At 44.4% G+C, this 23,690-nt stretch overlaps 1 protein-coding gene across 1 annotated transcript; it reads left to right on the forward strand.

Moving 5' to 3' along the window:
• Positions 1 to 8,738: 8,738 nt before the first annotated feature.
• Positions 8,739 to 22,837, forward strand: NPM1 (nucleophosmin 1). Its single transcript, XM_068959184.1, has 11 exons — positions 8,739 to 8,961; positions 9,899 to 9,978; positions 12,999 to 13,118; positions 13,843 to 13,936; positions 14,825 to 14,928; positions 15,889 to 15,950; positions 16,518 to 16,572; positions 17,942 to 18,031; positions 19,025 to 19,126; positions 21,423 to 21,497; positions 22,483 to 22,837. Exons 1-11 carry the CDS (start codon positions 8,898 to 8,900, stop codon positions 22,519 to 22,521), a joined length of 885 nt encoding a protein of 294 aa, XP_068815285.1. The 5' UTR covers positions 8,739 to 8,897; the 3' UTR covers positions 22,522 to 22,837.
• Positions 22,838 to 23,690: the final 853 nt, after the last annotated feature.

The raw sequence follows: 23,690 nt of genomic DNA on the forward strand, positions 1-23,690 counted from the left end.
CTTTCCTCAGAACATCTTCCCAAGCAGTTCAAGGACTTTCTGAGCCAGAGAACAGTGTCTTTTGTTTACCATTCCTTGACTGCTTTTTCTTCTCTTATGAGTGTGTCCAACATATATAAAATTCTGGTGTCCACAACATCCTGTGGGAGGGACTTCCAGAGTGTAGCTATGTGTTGAGACAAGAACTACCTCCTTTGGTTTTTGAATCTGCCACCTACAAGTTCTATTTCATGCCCTCTATTGCTTGCATTAGAAGAGACAACAAACAATTGTTTCTCATTCTCCATGCTTCTTGTGATTTTATAGACCTTTATTATATCCCTTTTCACATGACAGGATTATTGCTGTCTCTAGCAGTCAAGACTGGCATGTACCCTGTGTTCATACAATGTCATAATGATATTTTCTTCTAGCACAGTCTGGGAATAGGGAGCCCTTTTGACCTAGTGAGCAAATAGAAATATAAGAGCTCACCACATGTTTCATATAGTATGGTTTACATGGCTACGACCGGGATGCTGGAGGAGCTGCTGGGGGCATGAGTATTCCCTGCCATCAGTAGCTTAGTAGCCAGCATTGGCATGCTTTTGCGTACTTCCCTGTAGCATCCTTTGGCTATTAGGTACATTGGTGAAGAGTCAAAGAATTTCGAAAATGTGGTATTGAAACCAAGCAGCACATTGGCTTACTTCCAGGCCTCAAAAAAGAAGCAAGAAATGATACTGCCATCCACAAGAGGTCATTCTGTCTTTACACCCAGCACAGAGATCCTGGAGACTGTTGCAGAGAGGGTGAAATGCAGCTGTGCGGGAGCTGGGGGTAGTAAGGAAGCATGGGCTGCTCCAGGTTTATGTATGGATCCTGCAGGGTTGGCGTTTTTGGTGGGGACTTTTTTTGCAGGGGGAGGGGGTAGGGAAAGGGCAAGGAACAGAAAGGCTCGTTATGTACTGGAAATGGGGAGCTGCCTGTCTGCTTATTGCTCTAAGTTGAGAGACTAGAAAATGATGCTGGCCACGGTTTTGGCTCTCTTGACATCTGTGTCATCAGCTACATATGCCAGTGGAAACTTGGGGAGAAAAATATCTGATGTGCTTGACGTCCTTGCTTCACGTGGCTTAAACAACATGTGAGCAAGGTGAAACACGGTAGAGAACTGGGGGGAAAGGGGAAGAGAGGATTATGTCTGTTCCTCGAGCAAATCTACTTTGAACGGGGAAGCTCTGATAGGTGCCCAGTAAGGCTGAAAAGACTCTCACTGACTGAGCCCAATAGGCTCTGGCGCACAGGTCAGTGACATTTCTCGGCCTGAAAGTTAATTTTGATCATCCCATCCGGGCAGGTCAGAGGTCTGGGGTTGGGGCTGAATGCCCTCAACCTCCACCACTCGAAACCTCCTAGGAAGTGATCCTCTAGCATTTAAGCTGTAGATAGGAACAGACTCACCAACCGGATTTGGGAGACGTGGAAGACTGTTGTGAAACGTGTGAGGCAAGGCAGACAGGTATCTAGGAAGCTGACTTGTGGGTCGCTAGATGGTGCTGTTGATCTTGAAATGAGAATAGAGAGCTCTGACACCAGGAAATCTCTCTCCTGGACCTTGCACCCAGAACATCGGTCCAAAGTGATGGCTGATGGAAGTGCCTTTCATGCTTCCAGAACGTCATATGAACCTAAACATCAGGCTCTGCAAGGGAGGCTGTATTGGCCAAAGGGGTACAACAAACAGAGGAAAATCAGAAATTTGGCAAGCACGTGCCAAGTGGCCACACCTGACGGCCTTAGCTCTGCCCTTCCCAGAGCTGGCGGGAGCCACAGGGCGTGCGGGAAGAATATTTTAAAGCTTAGGCTGCTTAAGAAGTAGATGTGACGAGTGACCACCACAGCAGGCCGGTTTATGTGGAGCGTTGCGTTTTCTCTTCCATCTCTGCAGCCTTCCCTGCTGCCCGAGGCCAGGATTGCCTGTCGGTGGTCAGCACCGCTCGGGCCCGTCTGCCCTGCTGCAGAACACCATTTCTGACCGAGTTCAGAGGGTTTAAGAAGCGGAGGAGTGCAGGGCGCTGTTTCTGCTGGGGGCTGGCAGCCGACTTGAAAGCAGGGCATATTCCTGTGGGAAGTGTTTCAGAAAAGCCCACGGGGCAGGGACGTCTGGCGTCATTGGGGCAGAGGAGCTGAAACGGCTACGCCCAGGGCTGCCTTGCCGCCTTCACGTGCACGGGGCCGGCTGAGCTCTTTCGTGCGGCGTTGTTTCCTGAGACATCTCAGCCCCATCAAACCCAGCCTTTCGCCACTCCTTCCACTCCAGCCCTGTGGCTCAAGCAGCAGGGCGCAGAAAGCTTCAAAGTACGCCGATTTTAAGAGCATGTTGAAATAACACCTGTGGGACAGAGAGGGCCATTTTTTTCCAGGCAAAAGTTTCAAGAAAAAAGTGCAGGCAGAGAGTAACCTGTGCATAAGACGTTCCCTGGATTCAGGGTTCCTGCAGAGGAAACGGTGCCTGGGAACGCTGAGAAGATGCTTGATCCAAAATGTTGCTGGAAATGGCATGCAGTGCGCATACCACGGAAGCTGCTAGAAATCAGGATATCTTCTGATTACATCCAGCTTGAGGAGCTAGAGATCCTCATTTGATAAGGACTGACCTGAATACCAGAAAGATCTGGTGAAAATGTTCAGGATACTGTTTCCTGTGATTTTTATGTGGGACACAGATTCTCCCTGTTTTTCAAGATGTGGCCCTAAGCCATGTCCAGCATAAAGGCAGGCAAGCAAAGAGACAGCTCTTGCCCTTCGTCCTTACTTTAGGTCGTATAACTCAATGGAAGAAGCATCTCTCCTGCACCCTGTCTTCTTTCCTCCCTCCCTCCCCAAAATGTGTCCATGCTAAGCCAGATGCTCCTAATATCTGACTCCTGTGACACCCAGAGCCCAGATCCTAGTACGTATGTTGGTCTGAGCCTTGTTGATGTGGTCCAAGTCACTACAAAAACCCAACTTTCGCTCGTCACTATTGCGAACGACTAGCTGAGATCATGGGCAGGATGGTGCATTTGGGGATGAGTAGAGCCACGTTTGAAACTCAGCTGTGTGCAAAAATAGTAGCTGTCAATTTTGATGTCACTTTTTTAAAGGGACCTTAACTCAGATACCCTTTGCTGTATTAGTTCTAAATGAGAGCTAATTATTCCATACTCAAGGCTTGATCATTCATACCAAACACGTAAATTCTTTGTCTGTTCTTATGACCTTTACAATGTTTAAGGGGAGGAAAAAAAAAATTACCCAACAAACTTCAAGCTGTCTCAAGTTTTACTGTTGCAGTGCTAACACCTGGTGTAAATTGTATGTATAATTCAGTTTCCTATCACTATACAATCCCGAGTGCCTTCCTTTGTGGACATCCTGGGTTGTCTATCATTCCTCCTGCTTAGGGATGAAACTCTGAAATAGGGTCTTAACATGATGAGAAGGATGCCTTAAAAGCTATACACATGACTACAGAAGAGATGGAGCAGTATCAGCGTGCTCTGTCATTGGCATGTAGATCTAGTCATCAGCCTCCCTTGGCTTTCCTCCCAGTACGCAACTTCCTCCAATGCCGAAGGATCTTCTGGTGCAGGCCGTCACACCGCTCTGTACATCTGATGTTTTACAGGCAAGGCAGGAGATGGAGCAGTATAGTAAATGGCCATCATACGAACGGTGTATTAAAGAACGGACAGTATATTAAACAAGGACGATGAAGAGAACTTCCAGTGGCCACTCATAGCAGGATCAGAGGTGAAAAGAAGACTGCAGGTAAGAAAGCCATCAGATAAGGATGGTCTTCCGTCTGATTTATTTGCCCCAAACCGGCTGCAAAACCACCTGCAAGTAGAGGGAAATTATAACCCTGAGGCATAAGTCTTCCCAGAGCAACCCTGCGGGGCAAGGCAGCTCCCGCTTGTAGCACACGTCAGTGTTTAAGGCACGGTTTGGGCTGATGCCCTGACATGCTCCGACAGCTTAGAGGATACTGCTCTTGCCGATACTGCTTCCAGCGGGCAACGCTCCAGTCCTGCTGCCAGGTACCGTGTTTCCTTCCACGCCGGGTACAGGGCAAGGTGAGCTGCTCAATAACTGACTGCGACAGCAAGCACTCTACGTGGAGAATTTGCTTCTGATCGCTTACTGTCATCCTAGGAGGGTTGGTGCGCTACTCATGAGAGGGAGAAGATTGGTAGTCGCGGAATACACTGGTTTACCTGTTACTGAAGGTAAGGAGAATCTGATTTTTAAAAAACAAAGCAGTGCAACCATTGTACTCTTTCAAAAACACAACAAAATGCTTCATCAGCCTTAATTTTAGCTTGTTTTTACAGAACCTGTATTTTATGCAAAATTTTAGTTTTAGTGCTCTTTAACGCAAGTTGCAGAGTGTCTGCAAAAGAACTTGTAGCGCTCCAAAATTAAATGAAGAGGATGCCGAGGTGCTGGCAGTAGTAACAATCATTTAAAGCAAACTAAAAATACTGTCATACTAACGATAACTATCTTGGGCTTTCCTTGTGCAACCCCTTTTTGCCCCAACCTGATTATTATAACTAGCCGGTAGTTGTTTCAGGTTAAGTTGAAAGATTTGGATTTTCAAGTTTCAAAGTGCATTCTGCTTCTTGATTTCAAGGAAGGGCAAGGGCTTTGATGCCTTTTAGAAATTTGGCCCTGAGTTTTCCAGGGGCAGAAATTACTAGCTACTGAAAGGAGGAAGCATCCTGTGAAGGGAGTATGTGGCAATATAGCTGAAGGTTGTATCGTTATGTCAGGGTGTCAGTTAAGGCTGCATAAGAAATCTTAATTCTGCCTGTAACTTCTGACTGCTTGGCTGTGCAACTGTCCTGTGGCTGTAACACGGTTTACAATGCCATTTCCTAAAAGGTTACTAAAAAGAGGATTTTATTAAGGGTAACTACGTTGACTCCGATTTCTGCCTCAGTCCTCCCTGTACAGCTATTTCTAAATCACTTTTCAGCTACGCTGAGTATCACATAGTGCAGACTCAAGCAGAGTGAAATGATCGATATTGTAATGGACTTCTCGTCGTAGTACATGACAGAAATAATAAATGTCATGATATATGACAATCCTTGTAAAGCCCTATGGAGCCAAACGGGACGCAGAAAGCATCTATCTTCCACTTCCTACCCTTGTTTTGCCTCTCTGTGTCTGTTCTTTGTTTCCTCCCACATTTATTTCCTTGGTAATGGAAAACTGTAATTGAATTAAAAGCGACTCTGTCCGCGCAAGGGCTGCCGTGGCTGCGCCGTTCGCCTTCGACAGGACGGGGTGGAGGCCTGCGAGCGCGGGCTGCCCTGCGAGCTGCCGAGTGCTGCGCCCAGCAGGTTTCCAGCTGGTTTGCACAAGCAGTCGGGTACCGCCGTTGGCACTACATCAGGTAAGCGCACGTGCAAACGGCTGCAGCCTCTTTTGCTGTCGCTGTGCGTTATTCACCCGTCCACTCCAGTCTGTTTGCCATTGAGATCGGGCCAAAACTACGTTTTAAATTTTGATACCGGTTCCGATTTTCAAGCCAAATCAAACAAACGTCTTATCTGTGTCAGTACAGCTCCTCTTGGCTGAAACAGCTGATCAAATAGTGATGCCTGTGCTCTGCCAGTGATACCAGCTGCCACACTCGATGAGCTTTTCTGCCTCTGCTGCTTCGCAGATGCCTGCACCTTCCCTATCCGGGACTGCCAAACTGCCACTCTTCCTACGTTAAAGTCCACCCTTAGAATTAATTGCTTCTAAAAGATAATAAGAAATGAACCAAACTAAAGGTCAGAAAATGAAATAAGCACTGTTCCCTCTCTCGTTTCCTAAGGAGATTTTAAGAGGAGTAAATTGGAAGGATTGTCCGTGATGCTTTTGTGATCGCTCTGTTCTTATCCCGAAAACTGACTCGGGTGTGCTGTTTGAGCCACGTTCAGCTGAATGCCAGAGGTCTCAGATTCCTGCAAGTTCCATACAAACGGCTGGCTGAGCACAGGTGAGGGAAACGGTCTTTTTTTGGACCTGCAGAAAAAAGTGAGTTCATCTCTAGACACTAGAGAAACCACACAGTACAGAGTGGTTTGAAGTGCCCTAATCAGGAAGTTTCTGGGGGAGATGCCACCTTATCAGACACCAGCTGGGAAACACAAGTCCCTAGGAAAGCAACCTGCATCAGTTCTTCTGTCCACAGACAGCTTGTTCTGTTTATCTTTTGATACTTGGGCCCTTTTTAAGATTAGAGTTTTTCCGTACCGTCGTGAGGGCTGTCTCTCTGTTTGGAATTCACCTCCTGGCTTTAATCTCAGGATGCTGATAATGGGAGCTTTACGCCCAAAATTATTACTCCTAGTAAAAACTCAAGAGTGGCAACACTGCATCTTCGGCGTGGCAGTTCTTCAGTCTGCTGTGCCATGGTAGCAGAGGCCACGAAGAAGGCTACTTCCTTCTAATACCAAGCCACGAACTTAGAAATGACAGGGAAAAGACTGTATTGTCCTTGAAATCTTTCTCCACCTCCCTGAGGATTTATGCTCCTTCAACACCTTTTCTTTGGCTTTGTTACCAATTTAAAGAAACTGTGCCTCCTCGTGGAGAACCTTCCCTGTTTTCATTCACCATCTATCTCCTAATGAACGCTTAAACAAAATTATAAGATTAGACACAACTGTGGACTGCCCTTATCTTACATTCATACAGAGCAAAGCATCTCCCTGGTGTTTATGTTTTCAAACACTTGTCTTCATCCTTTCCCTCCTGATGTTAAAAATGTCTCTCAAGCTCTTAAATTTGGCATTGTAATAGAAAACAGATGCAAACCTAACTAATTAAGTCTTACTTGTACCAAACTTAACTAATTAAGTCTTACTTGTACCAGATCAGTGATATGTTAGATAATTCTGCATTTCCATGTCCGTGTAATGAGATATGTTGATCGGGCGCACTTACGTTCTCTTAACTGTTACCTGCAGTTGCCTCAGGAGCGTTCATGGTGTGTCCCGTGGCACATTCAGAGGCGAACACTGTTGCACGTGGCAAACGCGACTGTAGGGTACAATGAGCTGCGTGGGCCAGTGAACTCTTAGGAAACAAAGATGCAGCAGGGAAGGAAAAACTACTTGTGAAAAAGAATACATCAAGAGGAACGCAGAATATGGGCCGAAGCAAAATGCAGTGCCCCACACCTGTTATAGAAGTGTCCATGCTCCTGTCACCTCTTCCCTGTTCCCAGCATGAGTTCCCCATTAACAGATGCATCTGGCTTAAAGTCTTTGCCCTGATACAGTTCTTTTTTTTCTGACACGAACTTAGTGTCTGGAGAGATGATTCTGGTCCCATACCCACAATATCCACATACATGTTCCACTGGAACAATAAACCTGTTATGCAACTCAGGAATGCTCACAGAGCTTTCGTAGGAGCTGAAACCAGGCTCAAAACAGGGCAAAACTTTGTTTTGACTTGACATCCACCAGTGTGTTATTTCTCTGTCTATATATGATGCACAGTTTGCAAATTAACCAATGTTTCTACTGTAGGATGCAAAAGAAGAAAGAGAAATAAAAATGACTGTTAGTTTCTCTGGTTTTGCTTAAAAGCCCTTAATTGTCACATCCTACAACTGTGCCACCATGTATTTAAATAAAGAGTAAGAGCTGGTAGGAAATTGAGAAGAGAAACAGAAAAAAAACCCCATAATTTTTACTTGTATCAGCATTTCCAAATCAGCTGTAGCTAGCATTTGTTAGTTACTGCACCGTAGCAAACTAGCCCTCCCTTAACGTGACTTGGGGGTGCTGCGTTGAGCAGGGTGTTGGACCAGATGATGCCAGAGGTCTCTTCCCAACTAAACCATTCTGATTCTAGAAGAGGGTGCTCACAGTGACCTCCCAGGGCCCAAATCTCCCATCCTCAGTCACAGGGTAAAAAGCACGACTATCTACGCTTGTACCTTTTTTTTTTTTCCACACAGAAGCTGATTTCATTCTTACTGTTATTTTAGTTATCCTGTGGCAATCCACCTGACAAAACCTTAGTTTCCCCAAGCAGTTTTAATGTTAACGTGACTGTCGGGGCCTTTATCCTGGGAAGCCTGTGGCTTAAGTAACCTCACATTTGGAAAACAAATTGTATTCTGCACCAGAATATGAGACCTTGCATCCCAAAATAAGCTGACTGCGTACGTGCTGTAGATATATACCGTTTTTCAAAGAGGGGGCGAGCTTTGCGGGAGGCTAAGGAAGAAGGTGAACGCCACATTTTGGCATGTAAGCGCCGCTGTAAAATAACCATGTCGATTCTTCGTTGTTTCGTTTTCTGCCTTTATGAATACTGCTGTTATGTATTACACGTTTCAGTCACTGCAGACACCCGGGCGATGTGAGGCTATATGCTTTTATCCCATCAAATGCCGGCCCCGGCGGAGCTCCCCGCACACTGCCGCCGCCGCCTGGCCCCGGCTGCGCGGCCGGCGCGCGGCAGCCCCCGCCTACGCGGGTACGAAGGCCGGCAGGGAGCTACGCGAGCCACCGCGCGGCTGCCTCGTTGGCGACGGCAGGTTTCGTTCGCAGGCCAACGCCTCACCCGCCGGCCGCCTCGGCCCCGCCACCATTTTGTGACCGCCGCAGCCCCCCGCCCAGCCCGCCCGCCGGCCGCGCGCGCGGGCGCCCGCCCCCCCCTCCCCCCAACGCCGCGCGGCGCCTGCGCAGTGGGGCGGCGGCGGCGGCGGGGAGGGGCGGGGCGCGGCGCGGCGCTCTCGCGAGAGCGCGCGGGCTATATCTGGGAGTGGGCGGGCGCGCGGCTTCCTTTAGTGCGCGTCCGCCCGCAGCACCGCATCCCGCCCCCGCGCCTCCCGCCCGAGCAGGCCCGAGAAGATGGAGGACAGCGCCATGGACATGGAGAGCATGGGCCCCCTGCGCCCGCAGACCTTTCTCTTCGGTAACGGCCCCCGCGGCGCCCCGCTCTCCCCTCCTCGCCCGGCCCCGGCCCCTGACGGCCGCCATCCGCTCCCTTAGGCCTCCGCTCCCCGCCTGGGCCGGGTGGGCGGCGGCGGCGGGGGGAGGGGGGGCGGGCTGGCAGCGGCGGCGAGGCCCGATGGGAGCCGCGGGCCTGCTGCGGCCCTCGGCGGTCGCCGCGGGGGGGGGGGGGAAACACCGTGGGGGGGGCGCCGGCCTCGGTGGGCCGCGCGCCGGCGTCCGTTGGCCGCGCGTCCGTTAGCCGCGCGCCGGCGTCCGTTAGCCGCGCGTTCGGCCGGCGCGCGCGCCCCACGTGGCGGGCCGCTGGCACGTGGCGGCGGCGGCCTGGCGGGGGCTGGCTTTTGTTGGCCCGCGCCCCCGCCGCCCGGCCCGGTCGCCGCTCGCCCGGCCGCTCGTCCCTTTCGGGACGCGGGCACGTTGCGTTGCGGGCGGCGCGGAGCCGGCGGGCGGCCCGAGCACATGGCGGCGCGGCGGGAGGTGGAGCACGTGGAGGGCGGCGGGCCGCCTTGCCCGCTGCCGGCCCGAGGGGAAGCCGGCCGACCCGCCCGCCCCACGCCTCGCCTCGCCGGGGGTGGCACATGGCCGGCGGCAGCGCGGGCAGTGCGCAGCGGCGCTGGAAGCCGCTGGTTTTGTAGCGGCTGGTCTTGGACGAAGTGTAATGGCTGACGCTGCGGGTAGGAGCTGCGTGGTAGGCCATGGGCCGGGACTCGCCTGGGGTTTTCCCCTCCCTACGCGTTTCTCTTGAGTTTCTTTGCACGCATGCAGTGGGGTTGGTTTTCTATGCAAATGCAGCACCATAAAGCAGAAAGCATTACACTTCTAAGTAACAAGTGGCTAGCAAGTACCTGTTCCTGAAAACAATAGTTTGCTTGCAACTTAATGATTTTTTTTTTTTACAGGCTGTGAGCTTAAAGCAGACAAGGAGTATCAGTTCAAGGTAGATGATGAAGAAAATGAGCATCAGTTATCTTTGAGAACGGCAAGTATTATCTACTTTTTAAGGTGCAAGCTTGAATTTTGTTTTTTGAGTAATAATATGCTACGTTATGAAAAGTGAGCTTTTGTAACATGTAAATTTGTTCCTTAAACATCTGTTCTGTCTGGCATTTGCAAGTGTTTTGAGTCAGTTTGCTAGATAACCTCTTATTAGGAACTGAACATCCCGTTTTACCTTGAAAATTCTCTATTGTTGTTTCATGGCTTATAGCAAGTGACACCAGGTTTTAAAAAAAAAGTTCTTTAAAAAAAATGAGTTCACAATAGGTCAGTAAATTTGCTAAAAGGGATGAGGGCAGGCCTATGTCTTCTGGTATCTCTGGTGCAACGGTTTAGATGCTGCAGGAGCAAAAGCAGGGATTGGATTTATATTTTTCACAGATGGGTGCGGACTGGGGAAACTTTACTTTGAAAACTTTTTCTTTGTGTTCCCCAAGCATTATAATACCAGTGCCTTTTTCCCCCAATCAGCAGCTAATGTTGCATCTAATTTGGAGGGGAAAAGGCTTTTATGTTCTGATACGTTTTTTGGTAGTGTTGTCCTCTTTTTAAGGATGTTATGGGAAACACTGTCTTTGATTCATACATTTAATCAGACAGAGCAGCTGCTCACTGAACAGGATACTCCTTGAAATCAAGGTGTGCATATTGAGAGTTCTTAAATATGTCCTTAGTTCTTTCTGCTGTCCCAGCAAGAAGGACACTGCACTTCTCTACTCTGGGCTAAGCATGCGACTTCTGTTTTGGTTAGCACAAACGTGACACAACTTCACAGGGAAGGGATTTAAACGTTGTCACATCTGTGTACTTTAGTCCAGCATTTAATAGCATGTGTATTTAATCACATTACATTGCAGTCGCATTTAATGTAGAGAGATGTCTTGATGACACTTCTAAATAAGTGAATTTTAGGATTCTAGAGTGCTTCCTACAGGAGTCCAGGATAACAATGGCTGCCTGAGTTAAAACTCATTCAAAGTAATACATAACACTTATGATGTTAATTTGAATATTGTAGTATTGTGTGAACTATGTTTATAGAGTCCTTGCAGTTTATGAAAAACACAATCTGGACTTGACGGTGACCACTTTGTACTTAATGGCCTTTTAGAATCTCTCTTGAGGGAAGAATACTGTAAAGTATGGGTAGGGCAAGTCGATGTGGATTGTTCTCATGCCTGCCTGTTTGTAGCACACATGAAATGAGCCACTGAATGATAACCTCAGTTGTGTGGGCTTATCCAAAGTTCCTAGTTTTGAAAATTACCGTCTCTTCCGGTTGCTGTGACCTCTTCATGGAGGATGAGGCAAATTGATGGACTTACAGCATCAGTACTTAGTTTTTGAGGTTGTGAGAGAAAAGGTCTAATTCAGAAAACTGCCTTTTAAAGTCAAAGGGAGGTAACCTGTCGGAGAGACAAGAAAGTTGAAATAACATGTGACAAACTGGGAATTTCTGAAAGGATTGGACATAGCTAGAAACAAAGAAAAATTGACATGGTAAGCAGAGCAAGGAGTTTTTGGAAGCTCAGGTATGAAGCTAGTGAATACTTGGTGACTGTGCTCTATGAACTTGATAAAACTAGATGAATAAAGATGCATACCTGTCAGTTACGCAAGTGTGGCAGGGGGCTTGGTATGAGATAGAAAAAAGGATAAAAGTGAAAGAGGAGGAGGATTGATGTATGTGGAGGTAGAAAGTGGCATGTGATGGTTTTCTTAAATGCCTGGTCTTAATGACAGCTGTGAACATGAAATGGTGACCATCCACTCTATTACCTCTTTATTGCTAGCATGGTGTTCGCTGTTATAAAAGTTCAAGCACGTGAATGGATACTTGCTAGACATGCTGCATTGGTCATTGCTAAATAAATGAATAGTACATATTGCTCGAGATCTTGTGCAAGTGATAGGAGTAATGGAGGGGGCAGAGGCAGTTTGGGCAAGTGTTCTTAGCTCCTGGGACTACCCACCAGGACAAGAAGTCGAAGTGGTGCAGCGTATGGTTGCTGACCCGTTTGAGAGAGGAGAGTAGCAATTTCACCTCTTACTCTTTCAATTCACGGTGACAAAACTTGCCAAGAGTAGGGAATCCCATCTCTTTCCCAGTATGCAGTTGAATGTGCCTTGTCCGGATCACTGAAGCTTGCCTAAAACATAGCTCTTGGGCAGAGAATGGGAACTTGATATCTCTGCTGCTGTCTCCCTGAAGTGTTCACACCCACATCTCCCACGGAGGGTGGGAAGCTTTCTTTTCAGGGACATTTGAAAAGGAAGCAGTGAACCTTCTTCACTTTTCAGGAATAACTGTAGTACTTGAAAAAGGGAATTCTTGGTCTTCACATCTCTCTTGTGTAACCCTGACTCAGATGCCGGAGCTTTAGAGAACTGGAATTTCAGGCCTGCCTCATGTCTGACACTCTTTCCTCCCTGCAGCTAGGATTTTTGAATCTCATGAAGTGCCTAACTTGTCACTTACCACAGAAGGCTCAGGCGTAAATTATGGCACTGAAGGCTTAAATTATGACACTGAACTCGGGAGCAGTAAGACTCAACTGCTCATTAAAGATCAGTTCAAGTGAACAAAGTTTGTAGTGTGAGTGATGTTGAAGCCATTTGGAGATGAAACATGGCAGGAAGGGGAAAGATGAAGGTGGTGATTCTGTAGTAGTGATGGCAGTTGTTTCCCTTCCTCTAGCCATGTATCTGTGCTTCTTCCCTTGGGGTGGCTCTGGTGCTGACTGGACTTGTCACTGACTCACTTGAATGCAATAAGGCAGTAGCAAAATGTCTACTTTGTTTTGATGGAGTAGTGCAGTGAAATCGCCAAGCCGATCTTTTAAATACCAGTGTTGTAGGCTCGGGTGGGGAGGGGTGTAGGTGAACCATTAGCAGCCAGAAATACAGAGTTCAGCCTTAAGAGGCGCAGAGCAATGAATGTTTTTTAAAAGACTTCAGAATGTTTGAAGAGTCTCAAAACGTGCTCTGTTGCTTACTTTACAGGTTACTTTGGGGGCTGGAGCCAAAGATGAGTTACATGTCGTAGAAGCAGAAGCACTGGACTATGAAGGCAACCCTATTAAAGTAATACTGGCATCGCTGAAAATGTCAGTGCAGCCTACGGTAAGGACATGTGCTTGCAAAAAATCTAGCACAGATTGGATCTCGGGTCAGAAAGGCAGATTAGAAAAGCTTGTGGTTGACTAAACAGGTCAACGTTGGCAGGGGTGCAAATGCAAAGAAGAGCTAGGTACAGATACATTTTTTGCACCTGGTAGACCTATTAGTAGTCATTGGAGGCAATTTGGAACTTGAATTCAAATGCATGTATGCATTTGCAAGCAGATGCATCTGTAGCCTGTGTTGCCTCCTTTGAGCCTGGTATGAGAAAATCTAGTTCCATTCTCAGATCCCAAGCTCTCAAGAGACTGTAAAGATGACTGCCACCTTCTCTTGAATTTAAGGTCACGCTAGTGTTCGTTCCTGCCATCAGGAGTGTAACTAAAGAGTTTGACTCAGTGTACCCCACAAAGCTGTGCGAGTGGAAGTGTAAGGTCCAGTGGATATTGTTCAAATCTGCATTGCTACAGGGATATGTAGAAACATGGGTTGGTCTGGCCTATTACCATATGCCATGAGTGTAGTAGACCACTATTGTGGCTCTTTGATAACCCTGAATGGACTCCACGAATGTTTCTGGAATACTCTGTTAGACTGAGGCTTGTTACAAGTTGCGTTAGCCCTGAAATCTCCAAATGTTGGAGCTCTTGGTTTCATTTGAATGCATTGTCTGTTAAGCACACTTTGCCCTTAATATTTGAATAAATTAAAATGCTTTTTTCTTCAGGTTTCATTAGGTGGCTTTGAGATTACACCACCAGTCGTCTTGAGGTTGAAATGTGGTTCAGGGCCTGTTTATGTCAGTGGTCAACATCTTGTAGGTATGTATTTATCTGCTGATTTTTTTCCAAACTGAAGTTCATTGATTTACAAGGTAAAACACCTTTTCGATATGCCTAGAATAAATATGCATATTACAGCTGATAAAACTATTTGGCATGCTTAAGGTGTGAGTGTTGGAAACTGTCCTGCACTAGTGTCTGGAATGCTGTGAGGTAGAGCCTTATGGTCTCACCACCTGTCGGCATGAACGGAACTTCTTAAATGATGTATCCAGTGACAGGAGCGATGCTTTTTCTAATATTGGTCTTCTGAATCTTTACTTCCCTGTCATCAGAGACGTGAGATACCTGGAGGACAAGGGAGTTCAGAGAAATGCTTGCATACCCTTTCTTGTCTCTTGTTTTATGGGAGGAAGGGGACTTTGTCAGCCTTCTAATTTCTAGTTGTAATTTTTCTCCTTAAAAATGAGTGTTAATCCCCCCCCCGCCACGAGCTTTTTACTTCATCTGTTGGATTTTGAGAAGACTGCCTGTGAAATATGTTTTCTGTACACAGAGTTGCTTTTGAAGTGAATTTTTTTTTCCTGTTGAGAGGTTCTTTAACATATATCCTTTAAAATGGAGAAAGCTTGGTTCTCATCTTTCCAGGGCTGCTTTTCTGAGAGGGATGTTACACGTAGCATGTGGGTGGCTATTTGTCCATTGTGGATTTAGGTTTTGTAGCATCTGCATAAAGTCAATTGGAAAACCACCTGACCTCCATGGTTAAATTGCTAATAGGAGACTTTCTCATACTTGAATTCCAGTAACTCAAGGGAACCTTACCTTTTTAGCTCTGGGTGATGCTCTTCTCTTGTCTGTCCCTTGCTAGTATCTTATTTTCACTACTGTTAAGGAAACTTTTGGTACGTTCTCTTATTTTACCAGCCTTAGAGGAAGAACCAGAATCAGATGATGAGGAAGATGATACAAAAATTGTAAACACTTCAACAAAGAGACCAGCAAGTGGAGGGGGAGCTAAAACGCCACAGGTATACTTTTTTAACATCAACTTGTCTGCCTTTTTCTTTCGGGTTTGGTATTAATGCCGCTTGGGCATAAGCGGTTACATGGCTTGCAGTGATTTAGATAAAAGAGGGTTTACTGACCTCTGGGGAAAGATTATTCTGTACTTAGGTCTTGGCAAGTGCTTAATTATGCAGATGTAGTTCCTGAGTGCAGATAGCTTCCAGAGCTTTCCTAAAGGCACTGATACAAAAATGGAAGCCTGCTTTTATTGTGGGAAACTGTCTCATAACAGCAGTGGTGGTAGAGTGCGTGCAGTGACTGCACGTGTGCGGATTTTGATACAGTTACATGCGAGAGTCTGAGTGCAGACGAGCACTGCTGTGGAAGGAAGGGTTTGATTGCTTAGATACCATCCACTGTGTGAATGGATTGGCAGCTGTTGACTTGGTGGCTGTTGGTGGAGCGCACAGATGATAACATGAGGTGGATCCCAGCGCTCTCTGTTTCAGGCTCGTATTTTGGAAAACAGTGGAACATTTGTATAGAGTCTGATGTGTTAAATTAGTGTCTCTTCAGCGTTAGCCTTAGTTGTAGAAGCAGATAAATGTGGCTTTTCTACACCAGGTGAAATCTTAGTTTTGGCAAACTTGGTTTTTTAGGCTTCTGTGCATACGCAGAGGTGGTATTATCTGTCTTACCTGACTTAACCTGTAACTTCAGATATGCCAGGCCACAGTCAGTTCTTGTGTATTTGTCAGTGTTAATTGATGAAGTGTTAATTTGGCCTTTGTTCAAAAGGCAGAGGAAATTGGGCAAACTCACACCAAAATGGTGACCAGTGAATTGTGTGTGTAATATTTGATTTTTTTTAGCTATATGGGTGGAAGGCCATCTTGTATGCATGCTACAAACTATTTTGGGTCGAGGTTGCTGTATATGAACAAATGAAGTGATATTGACACTTACCAGACTCTTTTTGTTAGAAAAAAGCAAAATTGTCAGAAGATGATGACGATGATGATGAAGATGAGGATGATGATGATGAGTATGTATTTTCGTTTTGATAGTGTGTTTTGAAATACCATTATAAGGATAATTGTTTCAGAACATGAATTATGTATGACATAACTGGATATCATGCCAGGAAATTCCTTAGCTGCAAAAGTGCAGAATTAGCTCAAGCTTATCCCCACGCTGTAAGCTAAATTGTAACTCTAAGAAATGAGTGGTTTTTTATGTATCTTACATGGAGTGGGATTTAACTTCATGTAGTTCAGTAACTTTAAATAGATTTAGAATTTCTTCTTTAGGGGTAGTTGGGGTTGTGTCAAGCTAAAGTTTCCAAATGCAGTTCTTAAGTCCTAAGATACATGCTTTCAGCCTTAAAATGGAAGGGGTTAGTTACATTTTACTACTTTGCTAGTAAGTGAGGGGATTTGACCTATAATTAGCTTGCTGTCTGTTAAAACAGTCTAGGAGGCAGAGCTGGAAAGCTTACTTGCCTTCCTTCACTAATAAAATTTTATTGCAAAAGCAAGATGAATTTTTAGTGAATAAGGGGATTGGCTATGCCAAGAGTGAGCTGTGGTGAGTGACTGCCTTTTACTTGTAGTGATGAGGATGACTTGGATGAAGATGAGGAAGAAATGAAAACTCCAATAAAGAAAGTAAGTGGCCTATATATTTAACATTTGAACTTAGACACCCTTCATTTGACCCGTGAAGAATTAAAAAGCCTGTTTGATGACCTTGAAAGGTAGTGAGTGATAACACTGGTTAGACATGCTACCTGGGGCTCAGTTTATCCAGGCAGGAAGAGTAAGTGCTAGCACCTCCAATTCTTTAATTGCTTGAGTGATCTTTCTAAGGTAAGACCCCTGGTTGGGGGCGAAGAGGTGCTGGGTTTGCAACAGTGAGATACAGGTCTAGGTTTGACCTCCTGACTCCATCACTGTGCAGGAACTAGTTGAAGTTTCCTGCTCTTTGTGCAGAGTTTTGTTTTCTAGTGGGCTGGATATCTTGAGATTGTGTAAGGGGAGACAGTAATCAGGCAGATAGTTCTTTGATAATGATAATGGCTTTGAGCACTGCTATTTGGAATCTGTGAATGGGATGCTTCTGATTTAGCTTAGTTTTATATGAAGAAAATTGTAATAGGACATTAGAACACTTCAGCATGTATACACATTTAGATCATATTTACTTCAGTAGAAAGGTGAGGGGTGGCTGGGTGCTCTTTTACTACCTGGGTATATGCATGTGCAATAGTCAGATTCACGTATAGGTGCTGGAGAGCAAACAAAGCCTGCTCAGATAAGTAAGATATGTTGATTGTGTTTTTCCATGTTGATGATTCTGTGTGCTGGTGAAGGTCTTCAGCAATGTAATTTTGAGTCCTTGAGTGCCATCTAGTGGCAAAATAAACTGAAGACAATTTGGCAACTGTAGTAGAGATAGAGGAGGCTGGGAGTAATCTCTTAGTTGCTTACGTTGTCTTGAGTTTATATTTACGTGTCTGCTGTCTAGAAATGAATACTTAATATTGTACTCCACTAAAGGCTATTGTGTCCTAATGCATTTCCGTAGGTCGAAAGTGCACAATAGTTTAAGACCTGTTAAAGCTATTAGCCCCAAGTGCAGATGTCTCACCATGTATTCAAATGTAGTGGGGTTGAATGAAATGCTCTTTTTGATTTATATAGGAATACACGAATCAGTTCTTGAATCTGCATATGGCATTGTCCACGCATTTGCCAGACAGTGCTTCTGCAGGAAATGCTAAAGACCAAGGTTATGATGTTTCAAATAGCTAGCACTGAATTGGATCTTGAACTTGCAGTGTCAACTAGAATTAAAAAGTCATTTGAGTTCTTGTAGCATACATGCTTTTTACTTAAATAGACACATTGATTTACGCTGCTTTGTTCCAGATTAAATAATATGTATTTGTCACCAAGTCTTCATTATTATGTTAATGAACTTCTCATTGGTAACAGTTTTTTTTATGGCAAATGAACTTAAGTGCTTTATTTTCAGCCTGCCCGTGAATCTTCTGGAAAAAATATGCAGAAAGCGAAGCAAAATGGAAAAGATTCTAAGCCGTCCACACCCGCATCTAAATCAAAAGTGAGTGAATGCAAATGAGGTAAAGCTAATGTTAATTCCAGTGTGGACTGTCTTGCATAGTAGTTAGTACATTATTTAAAGTTACTATTAAGTTTTTTGAATGTGTGTAGAAAGCATGATAGGGAGAAGCATGAATGAGTGTCATGTCGTTGCTTAATGTTCTGCTGTGAAGCTCTTTGGTAGTACTCCTCCCTCTATCAAATTTTGGCTGTTCCCAGGCTGTCCCTGGTGATCACTAGCGTCTTTATAATTTTTGCATAGTTGATACATACTCTCACTGTAGTAAAACAGAAGACTCAAGACTGACAAGGGAGTCTGATCCTTGCTGAGGATCAGATCTGAGTTATGTTTCCTGCTACCTGCCTTGTCGCAGCACTGCTAGTTTTGTGCCTTTATGACGACGCAGATCCAGGAGTGTGATCCTTCTGAGAACTTAACAATTTTCATGTTGAACTCCTTTGCAGTTGGGCCAAGCTTCCTTATGCAGCTTTCCCTTGCACGTAGATTAACATATATGCGTGGAAGGTTGCATACAGAAATTAGTGTGGGATGGATGGGAGGATAGCCTCTCAAAAGCAATGTAGAGTTATACCTTGTTTTTTTAAAGCATGACTGGCCTACATGGCAGCAGCTGTGGAACACTGGATTAGACTGATTTGTTTGGGCTATTTTCAGTTTCATTTCTGTTTGGGAAAGAGCTGGGGAAACATCTACCCAGAAGCATCAGATACTTGCTATGCTAACTGTAGTTACGAATTCCAAACTTGGACAAGGTCAAGAACAGAATATTTTTCATAAGTTCTGTGTTGGGAGCACAACTTTTAACTTTTATGACTTTGAAAAGTACCCGATGTATCTGCATAATAGCCTGTTCCTTTATCAGGTGTAAATTCTACTAGGTTTTAAGGTTCTTGTTTCTAGAAAACTTAAATCCTGCAAACCGAGCAGCTTTGTGTATATGCAAGTTTCTAACAAAACATATAATTGTTTCAGACTCCAGATTCCAAGAAAGAAAAATCCCTAACTCCAAAAACACCAAAAGTCCCTCTGTCATTAGAGGAGATTAAAGCAAAAATGCAAGCGTCCATAGATAAGGTGAGTTTTTTTGAAACTGCAGTTTGGTCAGTTTTGATATTTTTTACTTTTGCAGATCAGAAGGATTGGATGTTATTAAGAAATAGTTACACGTCACTGTCCAATTGTCAGACTATATCAGTGTTGAAACTTTGAGAAATACAAACTCTGGGACAAACGGAAACCTCTTTGTTCATGAGATGCCAGCCAAAGGGTCAAGAGAACACCCACCTCAGTGGGGGCTGCTGTGCTGATGTTCTTGGGTATATGTGGCCTTCAAGTTGCACACCTTTCTGCAATGAATTTTCTCTTAAGATTTTTGTTTCTCCAGTAGTGATGGTTACTGATATATTAAGCTAACCGTTTCTACTGAGTTTAAACAAAAAAGCAACAATAAAGCCAGCAAACGTGGGTATAGTGTTTATTCTAGAGGTATCTAAATAGTATACGTGCTTAGGCAGCCAGACTAAAGCAGGCGACTCTTCTTGCCTGGAGTTGGTTGGTCTAAAAGGAGCAACTTTGGGAACTTGTAAGGCTCTGTAACTTCCAGCAGGGGGAGATAAGTGCTTGTGATATCCTTTGTGAATCAATGAAATCCTAAAAGCAGTTGCTTTCTGGATTGGAGATTTGAGGTCAATTCAGTCTCCCTTTGGGTGTTTCGTCTTTTGAAGGTCAAATAATGACCTCTTGGCTTTTGACTGCTGTCAGCTTTAACTGGCATTTCAAGGTTATGTATTATTCTCCTTAGCTACTGCTTAAGTGTCAAAAATTGCATTTTAGTGAAATGCTCTGCATGTGGGCTGGTTGGGTGAAGGTATAGAGGTGGTAGTATTTTTTCTCCCATTAGCCAAGTTTTTGGGTACGTGCATGCTAACTAGGGGTGCAGTTCAATAGATGCACACCTGTACTACAGAACAGCTGGTAATGAGAAGCTGACATTGACACTACATATGTTCTAGAATTTTTTTTACTAATTCAAGACTGCTTGTAGATCAGGTGCCTTTTGGTGATTCAGAGGAGTTTTGGTGACTGAATTGATTCTTTTCTGGAGACTTATTTTTGGATAAACGTAAAGCCTATGTCGATGGCAATTTTATGAGGAGCTCTGGGTTTTTGAATTCAGCCTCAGGTGGCTGTTTCCCCCTTACACCGGCAATTAAGTCTCCTAAAGAGTTAGGATTATCTTGTGCTCTGCTGCTTAATGTTTCAAGACAGTTCTAGCCTATGAAGGCAAAATATGACAGAATGGCTCTAAGGATGTGTAGTGAACCTGTGGTATACTTCACCAGGATCAAATTATGTATCCCTGAATTGTGGACCTGACAGCGATGGATGGTAGCATTCTACCTAGGTCAGACTAACCTCTTGGAACAAGTGGATGCTAGGGATGGTTTTGCATGACTCATAAAGGAGCAGTGATTAGCGTTGCCTCTGCGTTGTAAGCAAAAGTGACTTAGTTGTTCACAGTAGGCAGAGATGTCCCTGTGGAGGGAAGAATGCAGCATGCAGATGGATAATGAGAATTGGCAAGTGGCTTCAGTAGGATACACTTTCTAGTTGCTGGAAACGGTTTTAACTGGGAAATGCTGTGTAAGCAGAAATATGTAGAAGCAGTGGCAGACAGCTTAATTTAGTGTTTCTGATCGTGCTAGACCGTATCTGGTTGAGGCAAAATGTTTGTGCATTGCCATATACAATAGCTCTTTTAGCTGACAGCCGGCAAGTTAACAGCTTAAAAATTGTGTGAATTGCCAGAGAAAGTGTGATAATATTAAAATGGAACCCCTGTGTTAGGGAGTGAACTTAAGTTGGTGTCAAAAAGCTAATGGAAAAGCATCCATGCTTGTCAGATTCAGGAAGGACGTATACCAAAATGAGCCTTAAAATAGGGCACCGTGAGTGGGAGATTAGTTAAATTTTTCTTTAGAGAGCTGTAGTAGAAAACTTGCTGAAAGACGATGTCTGAAGCGACATACCATGGTAGGAAAGCCATAAATATGGATTTAGTGCTAATTTAACCGAATAGCATATGGGGGGTGACTACAAACAAGGTTAAGCGATGAATGCATGCTATTATGTTTTTTGAGCATGAGCAGAGTTGCTTGTAAAGCCATTTCAGTATGGAGGCCCTCGCTGGTGTGGTAAATATCTGCACACTTGTAGAGAGATGTTTAAAATGGTTTGGTAGCAGACTGGATGTGGCAAGGTGAGTTCAGTAAAATTCCACTTATGTTGCAAAGAATTTAAGCTTCATAAGCTTTTTTATTGGAGTCATTTAATGGCCTGCATACACTAAAGTTTGCTTTTTTCAAAATAGGGTTCTTCCCTTCCTAAGCTGGAACCCAAATTTGCCAACTATGTTAAGAATTGTTTCAGGACGGAGGACCAGAAGGTAACTGAATTTATTGGAGCTTGATAAAATCCAAAAAAACGTTTCTAACCTAACACAGGGATTCTTTTCCACTTCTTAATCTTTACAAGCTTTAGACTGTTTCAAAGGGTTGCAAACCACAAACAATACTTCAAATTAAATAAATGGGAACGGTTTTAAGGGTTTAGTTGGCTAAGATGAGAAAGCTAATATTTTATTACATTTTTCCAGCTTTTATATGGTTGGTAAATTATCTCTTGCTTACTAAACCCACAGAATTTTCCTTTTGGCACCATATTGGCTAAGGAAATGAGCTGTGGTTTTCCTTGCTGCTGAATTTGGCCACCTAGGCTAGTCTGCTGGTTCAGCCTTCTTTTGTTGGGGAGGGTGTCTGGGAGGGGGAACTGTTTTGCAAGTGAAATTACGGCTTTCTTGCCGCTCTTTCTCCCAAAGTCAACTGAACTCTTGTAAGAGGGCAAGCCAAAAGGTGGTATCAGGAAGCAAGTTTCTGAATTAGTTATTACTCAACATGTACTAGGTTAAAATATGTCTTAGATTTCCCTATCAAAATTCCTGTAAGTTAAAGCTTTCTTCCAGTGACAGAATTCCTTATGCTTTCCTGCTTCCTTCAGTGGTTCAGAGTAAACTTGTCTGATAGACAAATTGATAGGTTCTTGAAAGAATGTTTAAAAGCAGCTAGCCTCAGCTACTGGAGTTAGTCTGACATTAGTCAGGGTAGGCAGAGTTCAGCCAATATTTGCCTAGCTGGTCCACACCCATCCTCTCACTTACCTTCACTGAATTCTTATTATTGTGACTTACTGTGAATAACAGTCTTATAACAGAAGGACCTAACGTTGCTTTAAACCTCATTTTCTCTGAAAAAGAATGTATTTTTTTTATTGTGACTTAATGCCAGAGTATTTTGTGGAGTAAATGGAGATAGTAAACTGAAAATAATTGGAAAACTAGATTTCAATTTCTAACTCTTTGTGTACACTTCCAGGTCATTCAAGCTCTCTGGCAGTGGAGACAGACTCTGTAAGAAAAGAAAACAGTTTAAACAGTTCATTAAAATCTGCCGTCTTATTTCTGTAACCATTATTTGGCTGTCCTTTTTACAAATGCTGAAAGAGCTTTCCCTACAGTGTCTGATAAATGTCATCCAGATTACCTTGCCAAGAATGTGTTGTCCAAAATGCCTGTTTAGTTTTTAAAGATGGGACTCCACCCTCAGCTTCATTTTAAGTATGTATGGAATGTTTTGATAAGGCATGGTGGTGGTGGTGGTCAGACAAATGGAAATGGTGGGGAGACTAAATGTACGTGGAAGAAATAAAATTTAGTATTTTAATAAAGTACTATCGTTTCTTTTTTTATGGGTTGGGGTAGTCTGCATACTGAATACAGAAGATAACAGGGCTTGAAAGTTCTCGTAGGAACTACTGCTAAGTATTTTAGCTACTTCTCTTTACCAAGCGCACATTGGATAAAGTCTCATTTATGTTGTCAGCTTTGAAGACAACTTTCCTCCGATTGCATGAGCTTAACAGCTACTGAACAGACGGTTTAGTGAGAAGACTAAGTGGTAAGCTGGGCTGTGTTCTTGTCTGGAAGTGACCACTAATTATGTAATTGCCTAAAACAGCCTTTCCTGCATCGCTGTTTCTGACCCTGCCTAATTGCACTTGGTTTATGGTTTCTTTCTAACAATTGAATCTGTAGGGCTTGTGACTCCACTTGTAAAATGTAATACTTCTGATTTGGGAAATGCTGGCTGTGCTGTTCCTATAAAGGGCTACTGTCTCTGAGGTTGTCTCACTTAATGAATCTTGTAAGGGTTTTGTGGAGAAGAGTGTTAAGCTCTTTGAATGCTGTAGGGTGTGTCTGGAGTGCTCTTAGGCTGAGTGAGATCAATGCCAGTGGATACATTCCTGGGAATGATGGGAAGCTAGTCTCCAGCCTTTCAGGATCGCAAATCCCAAAAGCTCAAGTGGGCAGGTAGCCCGTATTAGTTCCTCAGATCATGTTCAGAGGCACTCCTGGTAATGGTTGCGCATGTTCAACTTATTCCTATAGTTCTTAACTGGGAGCAAAGCATGTGGAAAAAGTGGCTTTCTGTGGGAGATAATTCTTTGATCAAGTTTGACTTGTGGTGACTTGCTAAGTCGGAAGCCTCCTTTAAAGTGTGACTAAGATGACAAAGTGGAGTCA

The sequence above is a fragment of the Struthio camelus genome, chromosome 13 (assembly GCF_040807025.1).
Source record: "Struthio camelus isolate bStrCam1 chromosome 13, bStrCam1.hap1, whole genome shotgun sequence".
NCBI classification, from domain to species: Eukaryota; Metazoa; Chordata; class Aves; order Struthioniformes; family Struthionidae; genus Struthio; species Struthio camelus.

Excerpts from the sequence above, each read along its gene's own strand:
- NPM1 (XM_068959184.1), top strand. The coding sequence starts at position 8,898 with ATGGAGGACAGCGCCATGGACATGGAGAGCATGGGCCCCCTGCGCCCG. Across the intron at positions 9,979-12,998 it reads ATCAGTTATCTTTGAGAACG|GTTACTTTGGGGGCTGGAGC; the intron begins GCAAGTATTATC and ends CTTACTTTACAG. Across the intron at positions 16,573-17,941 it reads TGAAAACTCCAATAAAGAAA|CCTGCCCGTGAATCTTCTGG; the intron begins GTAAGTGGCCTA and ends CTTTATTTTCAG.